Source organism: Carassius gibelio, chromosome A5, assembly GCF_023724105.1.
Source record: "Carassius gibelio isolate Cgi1373 ecotype wild population from Czech Republic chromosome A5, carGib1.2-hapl.c, whole genome shotgun sequence".
Classification (NCBI taxonomy): domain Eukaryota; kingdom Metazoa; phylum Chordata; class Actinopteri; order Cypriniformes; family Cyprinidae; genus Carassius; species Carassius gibelio.
Genome location: NC_068375.1, coordinates 39,507,256 through 39,516,981, shown reverse-complemented (window position 1 = coordinate 39,516,981; position 9,726 = coordinate 39,507,256). Strand labels below are relative to the sequence as shown.

The 9,726-nt window shown below is 34.2% G+C and overlaps 1 protein-coding gene across 1 annotated transcript in view; it reads right to left on the bottom strand.

Moving 5' to 3' along the window:
- Positions 1–1,446: 1,446 nt before the first annotated feature.
- The window catches only part of LOC128014934 (argininosuccinate synthase), a 20,668-nt gene continuing 12,388 nt past the window's right edge, over positions 1,447–9,726 (bottom strand). Inside the window, exons 12-15 of the mRNA XM_052598719.1 lie at positions 6,704–6,835; positions 3,890–4,046; positions 1,675–1,740; positions 1,447–1,596 (exon numbers count right to left, since the gene is read on the bottom strand). Coding sequence (XP_052454679.1) covers positions 1,548–1,596; positions 1,675–1,740; positions 3,890–4,046; positions 6,704–6,835 — 404 coding nt within the window. The 3' untranslated portion in view covers positions 1,447–1,547. The remainder of the gene's footprint in view (positions 1,597–1,674; positions 1,741–3,889; positions 4,047–6,703; positions 6,836–9,726) is intronic.

Here is a 9,726-nt window from a genome sequence, read left to right as displayed (position 1 = left end):
CTTAAATAAAATAAGCTTTAATTAATTTATATATGTATATATATATTTATTTGAGATATATATTTTAATATATAAAATATAAAATTGTTTAAAAAAGTTTAAGTACAATTTTAGCATGTCAACTATTATTAAAATCACACACACTTAAAATATTATTTATAATTTAGTATTTATTTATTTTATTTCATATATATTTAATTTGTGTTACTATTTATTTCACATAATAATTTTTTTTTTTTAATAATTTAAATTTTACAGAGCAATACGCAGAAATGAAGCGAAACGCCAGGTTTTGTCTGAACAGAGCTGCTCTTTGTGTGACGTTGAGTGACGGACAGCAGAACAGCGTTAGGATTGTCTTTCAGTGACGACTCTTAATTCTCATGTCTTCCCATTGTGTCCCAGAATCCCTTGGGGCTGCGGCGTAATGAGGCGTAATTGAGGGAAGGTCACGGATCATTAATTCACCTGGTCGGCTCGCCATGCTTTCATACCTCGGCTCTGAGAACGTGAGACACAGGAAGCTGCCGACTCCACATCCTGTCTGTGCAACACATGATGTCACTCCAACAATGAGCTGAAACACATACCAAGCACATTGCATTCTGGGATACAGCATTCAGTCATGCATCAAATTCACCAAAAGAAAATGACTTTGGTGCACTCATTTATTTATTTCATTCCCTTTTTTGTCTTTTTTGCAGTATTTGTTGACGGAGAGTGAAATACCAGGATGCTTATCTGTTCTTTCTCTTGGCTGTAAAAGCTTGGGCTGAGAGGAGGATCTGCAATGAGAAGCTGATGATTTAAAGCTCAGGAAACAGCAGCACGGATCATTCACATCGGTCTTTGTTTTGACAAATTGATTTGTTGCTCATTTGTAAGTCGCTTTGCATAAAAGCATCTGCCAAATCCATAAATGTAAAATGCATTCATGTAAATGTGAAAGTGTAAACTGCATGAATGTAAAAGCATAAATTAAAATGCATAAGTGTAAAATGCGTAAATGCATAATGAAAAATTAATATGTGTAAATGCATGTGTAAATTCTTTAATGTACTGTAACATGCATAAAGGTAAATGCATAAGTGTAAATGTAAATGCATAAAAGTAAAATGCATTAATGTTAATGCAAACATTTTAAATGCATGCATATAAATGTGAAAGTGTAAACTGCATAAATGTAAAATAATAAATTAAAATGCATAAATGCATACATTTAAATGCATGTAAAATGAATATGTGTAAGTGTAAACTGCATAAATGTAAATGCATAAATATAAATTCATAAATGCACTGTAAAATGCATAAATATAAATGCATAAGTGTAAAATCTATACATATAAATGCATAAATGTAAATGCATGTGTAAAATCATAAATATACTGTAAAATGCATAAATGTAAATGCATAAGTGTGCATAAATCACATGACAGACAAACTGAATTGGCGTGTTTTAGGTGATTTAATCAGATTTGATCAGTAACAGGCTGTAATGTCACAGGTACAGTAACAGTTGATTGAATCACATGAATAAGCAGAAATGATCAGAGCTTCTTCTGCGCGGCTCCCTGCAGACGGTTGTGTTCCCGCAGTCTGAAACACAGCAGATCAACGATGAAACAGTCTGATCAGATTCAGAAGATCATGTTCATTCAGACTGGTGCTACTGACCTGACCGCATTGATCTTGATGAATCCAGAGGCGTCGCAGGGGTCGTAGTCGCCCTGCACATCCATACTGTGAGGAGAAAGACCCGATCAATAACTGCAGAAGAGGACAAATCTCCAACAGATAACAGAAATTACAAACTGAGAGAAAACCTGTCGGGAATATTAGAGACAGCAAAAAGTATCATCATATATAACGGTTCAAAAGTAGTGGTCATTTTTTGTTTTTAAAAGAAGTTTCTTCTGCTCATCAAGGCTGCAATGTTTTGATAAAAATACAGTAAAAATTGTGAAATATATTTACTATTTAAAACAGCTGTTTTCTATGTGAATTTCTAATCAATTGTAATTTATTTCTGTGATCAAATCTGAATTTTCAGCATCATTACTCCAGTCTTCAGTCCAATGCAGACAGCAATCCCAGCATGCATCAGCGATACAGTTGACCCAAGATGGCAGAATGGATGATTATAAATATAATTCACTTAATATCAGAGATGCACAAAGTTGACCTCTGTTGACCTTTGATTTGGCCCACCAAAATAGGGGGGAAGAACTTGCCATTGCATTTTTTTTTACTTTTTATTTGTGATAATCAATAATTGGAAATTAATAAATAAAAAAATAAATTTTAAATACATTTAGAAATATATAAAGCATGTAAACACACACACACGCACACACATTTATATATTTATTACTATTACAAAATAAAAATATATATAGAAAAAATTACTATATTACTTTAATTTTTAATATAGTAATATCACTAAATTACAGGATTAGAAATATTACTATATTTAATATAATACTATTGATACATAAATATATTCTATTAATGTGTGATTAATTACAAAAACATGTGTGATTAATTAATTTTTTGTAATCGATTGACAGCATTAATATTATTACATTATAAAATAAGAAATAATACTATACAATTTCGCAATAAAATGACCAAAAAATGACCGTTTAAGAAAAATAATATTACAATAATAACTAAATTTTTACATTCTAAAATTAGTGTTTAATTTATTCTTTATCAAACATTAAACCATCAATCTTTTATTTTGACAGAGAACCGCGGGAGCCCTGGTCAGAAGAAGATCCCGAGCTAAACTCTCTCGTTCATAATGAGTGTCTTTGACGGGACGTTCTGTGCTTCACCGTGGCCTCGAACGAAAGCACAGGGCGACCTTTCGACCGCACGCCTCCACGCTTAAAACACAGCTTCCTCCGAACGCTGAGAGGCCATTAGACAGATGGAGCTGTGCTCGGGTCAGTCTGAGAGGACACACAGGGGTCAAACCTCCATGACCTCATGACATCATCACACACATCAGACTCAATCTCTAGCGCTTTAAACTCACGCCTCACAGGAAACATTCCTCACGTCCTCATGCTGTTTTAGATTAGATTAGACAGAAAATGTAAATTTAAATTGATATTTCTCTAATTCCATGACATATTTATATGTTCTTGGTCACATGACATGCAGGAAAATAAATATAATTTTTAATCCGTTTTTAGTGTTTAATTTCAACTTTTTAGTTGTGATAGCCTCAGTCCACATTACATTCACACATTACGATTTAACTTATTATTATTATTATTACATTTTGTATTTTTTTATTATTCAATATTATATTATTTTACATAATGTTTATTTAATATATAACATTAACAACATTAATAATAACAAGTATTATTTAATATTTTAATATTATATTATTTTACACATAATGTTTATGTAATATATAATACCTTGCAAATAATAATAGTTTTATAAAACTAATTAAAATATTAAAAATATAAAAATATTAATAATAATTAATAAGTAATTAATACATTTATAGTATTAAAAAGTATAATATAATATATAATCATTCTAATATTATTAATAATTATTATTAGTATTCATATTATTATATATATTATAATATTTAGATAATTTATCATTTTTCTTTTATATAATTATAAGAATCATCATCATTATTTGTGTCTAATTATAAAAGGGAATACACAAATATATTACTCTTGTAAATTGCAATTATACTTTTTATAATTATAACAATGATTTTATTCTACACTACAAAATGATGTAAATGTGTAAATACGATTAACCTAGTGTGTAACTGTTGAAGGGTTCTCGGTGTGTGAAGCGGCCGTTTAGAGCAGAAAGTCTAAAGTGAATAATGAATAATGTGGTGTGTTTGTACCTGACCAGCTCCTCGTTGTACAGGGATTTGGGTGACTCTCTGCCGAGGATGTACACCTGACCCTTAAAGACAGACAGCTGCACACGACCCTCCACGTTCTCCTGAGATTTATCAATGCAGTGACGGACGAACTCACACTCAGGACTGTACCAGAACCCTGAGAGAGAGAGAGAGAGAGAGAGAGAGAGAGAGTTAAATTAATAATGGCACATCCAACTATTAATTTCATCAATGCATTGGCAGAGGGAGTCAGTGGGGCTGTAGTCATTTGGAGATAAGGCTAGGTAAATCTGGGTATCATCAGCATAGCTGTGGTAGGCAATTAGGTTCTTTCTCATTATTTGACTTAGTGGAAGCATATACAGGCTAAACAAGAGCGGTGCTAGAATCGAGCCTTGTGGGACTCCGCATGTCATGGACGTCCACTTAGACTTATGCTCTCCTAGACTCACATAATAGCCTCTCCCTTCTAAATATGACCTGAACCATTTGAGTACCATCCCAGAATTAAATTCTGTCGTTTCAAAAGTTCAACAAGCCGATATTCATCAGGGTTCACACGATTCATGACCAATGAATTTACAGGATTTTTCTAGTCGGATGTGATTGTTCATTTTTTTTATTATGATTATGATCATTAATTACAAAGAAACAAGCAATTTCTCAGCCATTTCTACCTTTTAATATATTTTAAGGTTTAACATAACTAGAAAAACATATTCATTATAGACATTTCCTTTTCACATATTTTTTTAACTATAAAATAAATATAAATATGTTATTAATAGAACTAATGAATGTTAAAACATCATTATAGTATATTTTTTAGCTTATTTAGTTTTTGTCTCATTTTGACTCAATGTCTTCAAACACAAGGAAACCTCAGTGTGAGACTGTTTTGTTTCCCCTCCTGCAGTGTGTAAAGATTATTTGATTGTTTGCGGATGTCAGAAACACGTGTCCTGTCCGGTCTGGTGTATTCAGGCGCACAGGTGTGTAAAGCCGCAGCAGCCCATCTCTCTGTGGTTCGGACTCTAATGAGTTTAATCTGAGGCGAGTGTCCCGCTGCTCACTCCTCTGAGGGACGGGGCCCCGCACTCACATTACGCTTTAATTATAGGGCCTCTGTAATCAGCCGCTAATGGCCCAAATCCTATTATGTGAGAGGAGGAGCAGAGACCTACTGCTGCTCACAACAGACAGATGAACACACCTGAGACACACAAATACATAGACAGAGAGACACTGACATATTCTTTTGATTTATTTAGATGGATTTTATGTATTATTATTCATGTTGTTCATATATATATATATATATATATATATATATATATTTATATGTATATGTATATGTATGTATGTATGTATATATATATATTTATATACATATATGTGTGTGTGTGTGTGTGTTTATAATTTCGCAACATTGTGTTACATAGTCATGCTAATGAAGCTTAATTGAATTGAATTGAATTGAAAGAGAGAGACAGATGAATAGACAGATGGACAGAGAGAGATGAACAGAGAGACAGACAGACAGGTAGACAGACATAAAGACAGACAGACAGACAGAGAGACAGACAGATTGACAGGTAGACAGAAATAAAGACAGACAGACAGAGACACAGACACAGACACAAACAGACAGACAGACAGACAGACGGACGGACAGATGGAGAGACAGACAGATGAACAGACAGACAGACGTACAGAGACAGACAGACAGAGACAGACAGGTAGACGGACAGAGAGACAGACAGAGAGACAGACTGACAGACAGATGGATAGACAGGCAGACAGAGACAGAGAGACAGACAGACGGACAGACAGACAGACAGAGAGACAGAGAAATAGAGAGACAGACAGACAGACAGATGAATAGACAGGCAGACAGAGACAGAGAGACAGACAGACGGACAGAGAGACAGAGAAATAGAGAGACAGACAGACAGACAGATGGATAGACAGGCAGACAGAGACAGAGAGACAGACAGACGGACAGACAGACAGAGAGACAGAGAAATAGAGAGACAGACAGACAGACAGACAGACAGACAGACAGACAGACAGACGGATAGACAGACAGACAGAGACAAAGAGACAGACAGACGGACATACAGACAGATGGACAGAGAGACAGACAGACAGACTGACAGATGGACAGACAGAGAGACGTAAAGACAGACAGACAGACAGACAGATAGACAGACAGACAGACGGACAGACAGAGAGACGTAAAGACAGACAGACAGACAGACAGATAGACGGATGGACAGACGGAGACACAGACAGACGTACAGAGACAGACAGACAGAGACAGACAGACAGAGAGACAGAGAGACACACAGAGACAGAGAGAAAGACAGAGACAGAGAGACAGACAGACAGACAGACAGACAGATAGATAGATAGACGGACGGACAGACGGAGACACAGACAGATGGACAGACAGACAGAGACAGAGAGAGAGACAGACAGACTGACAGAGAGACAGACAGAGAGACAGACAGACAGATGGATAGACAGACGTAAAGACAGACAGACAGAGAAACAGACAGACAGATAGACAGATAGACAGATAGATAGATAGATAGATAGATAGATAGATAGATAGATAGATAGACGGACGGACGGACAGACGGAGACACAGACAGATGGACAGAGAGACAGAGACAGAGAGACAGACAGACAGACAGAAACACAGAGAGAGAGACAGAGAGACAGAGATCAGACATCCTCTTTGTAGCCTCAGTTCAAGTTGAAGTGTAAATCTGAGTTGATTTGTGATCGCAGCTTGACCCTGATCCGTACCGTTATAGATGAGCTCGGAGAACTTGATTCCGAGACTCTGTTTGATCTTCCGAACCTCTCGGTCCATAGTGAAGGTCTCGATGTCCAGATGAGCGTGGAGCAAGATGGTTCCTCCAGGGGTTTCGTAGATACCTGATGGGTAAAGAAAAAAAATAGTTTCCATCTTATATTTTGGGGTCTTTACTTGTTTCGGCTCTCATAAATAAATAAAGTTTTTACTGTCACAAAACTGATTAACACAAGAAGCGAAACATCAAGACAATGTGTAGAAAAATAAGAAAAGCAGTAAAAGATTTTTCTTTGCTGATTTTTGGGAACAATCCCAATAAATCTGAATGATGGTTGTCGTGATGAGAGGTGATGGCACCGATGGCTGCCACATGAATGATGATAGAAGAGGAAAGACATCAGGATCCACTGGTCAGCCTCACTATACCCTGCAATTTACAGCATCTGGTCCTGACACAGAAATAACGCTTCGCTCGGCTGTCAGAAGAGTCACAGGTGATGATGAACGGACACCTGAAGGTCCAGCGGTCACTTATTCTTCAGAGCTGACAGACAGGAATAAAGTCTTTACACAAACACACACGCTAAAGTTTGACTGTGTCCATTCTATAGGCCAGAAAATGACCAGCATCCACACCATTCAGATTAAAAACCAAAATATGTGATTCTTAAATTAAAAGCATTGTGTATGATATTCTATGACTTAACACAAGGGTATAGGTTTGATTTTGGCATTATATATATTATATATAATATATTATATATTTTGGCAAGTATTATAATTTGTTTTAACATATAAAATTATATGTTAACTTCTCAGATAAAATCAATGCCATCACTGAATCTACAACAACAGTGGTTTCATATATATATATAAACTAAAACTAAAAAACTATATCAAATGTCAACAAAATTGCATATATAACTATTTCTTATTTCAATTTAGTACAATAATTAATTAATAAACAATAATCTTGCTAAATGTTTTTACAATATAAAATAATGGTTTTTATTTTAATATACTATAAAATATAATTTATTTCTGTGATCAAAGCTGAATTTCCATCATCATTACTGCTTAATTTGTTTTTATTATATATATATATAATAATATTATATATAATAATTATATATAATATTTTATATATATATAAATATATTTATTTATTTATTCATTCATTCATTCATTCATTCATTTATTTATATAAAGCAAACACACAGTATTTAAGTTTGTCACACAGAAACAATGAAAAAGACAACAAAACAGCTCATTTGAGACCGAAGAATTCTTCTATTAAAACTTTCTGACTTCTAAGAGTCTTTGGTGTAAAACAATCTCCGTCCCTGGAGGCAGAAGCTCAGACCAAACCTCTGCTGCCCAAAACAAGACTTAAAAAATTACCCACATCTCTTAAGTCCTGAAAAGTGGCAATCTGATACATTAAGACTCTGCAGGATTTAGCAACTAAAGCACTGCGCTTCCGTCAGGAAAATCTGATAAAAGTCTCTTCAGGAATTAAGATCCTGAGAGATGAAGGACTGATTTACAAGCATCTTTACTCAGCAGAGATGTGGACGGTGGTGAGGTCAAATGGCTCGTGGCTTATCATTCCTGACTCCGGTGGCGTTAATGCTGCTTTAACACTTCAAAGACTGTCCTCTGAACACACACACACACACACACACACTCACACACTCACACACACACACACACACTCACACACACACACACAGTACCTGATTTAAAGAGCTTAATAACTCAAGCCTGAGGCCGCGGCACGACACACGTATTCACCAAAACTATTACACACACTTGTGTTAATAGCTGAAATTATTACAAACTAAACTAAAATTTGAAAAGTTTCATTGGCAGTTAACTGAAAAGAGTTCAAAAAGCCGAAGCACTAAAATTAATGGAAGTAAAACTAAAATAGATGAAACCTAAATAATATATATATATATATATATATATATATATATATATATATATATATATATATATATATATATATATATATATATATATACAAAATAAATAAATTAATTAAAGCTAATTCAAATATGAATAAAACCTATAGTATTATATAAATAAATACTAAACACTGGTTTTTAATTTTTGTTTGCAAAAATTTAAATTGACTTTATTTGTAAATATTAGCAGAATATTATCAAGACAAAGAAATAAAAGCTAAATGTCCTGATTTTATCAAATGCCAACACTTTTATTATGCTTTCCTATAATTACACAATTGTAAGAAACACAGATGAACTGAACACAGTCGTGCTGCTCAATATTTTTGTGGAAACCGTGATGCATTTTATTTTTCAAGATTTGCAGATTAACAGACAGGTTCAAAAGAACAGTGTTTATTTGGAATAGAACTCTTGTGTAATATTATACATATCTTTACTGTCACTTATATTAGTGTCTTTGGATACTGTAGAGTAACGATAGTAACTTTTAGAGAATCAGAAAATGCATGAGACGATCAAATAACTCCTGCCGTGTGAACATGATGGATGAGTGATTGGTTGTTCTGTCTGAGTGAGCGTGACACGCACGAGCTCTAGTTCACGTCATTCTGCTGTAAACACAGACTGTTAGGATCTTTACTGGACATCCGAAACGCTGACTTTCAGAAGAATAGGTCCAGGGCCCCCACAATTCAAATACAGACGTACTCATCTAAATTCTGACACTGCTCTTCAGAACGTGTTTGATGAAAGGAAGGAAAAGCTTGTGCCAACAACTCAACAAACATCAAACATGAGGGAATTTACAGACAGTTCAAGCTTCAGTGATGATGATCAGAAATGAAAAGTCACTTGCAATACTGTGTCACAGCGTGACTAAATTATACTCCTGTGCTATAATCAAATATAATACAATTATTATTATTTAATATATTATTATGATTAAATATGATTTATTATACAAATATTTGCTAAAATAGGTGTTTATGCATTTAATATATAGTTTATTATTTATTTTGTTTATAATAGCTAATATTCTT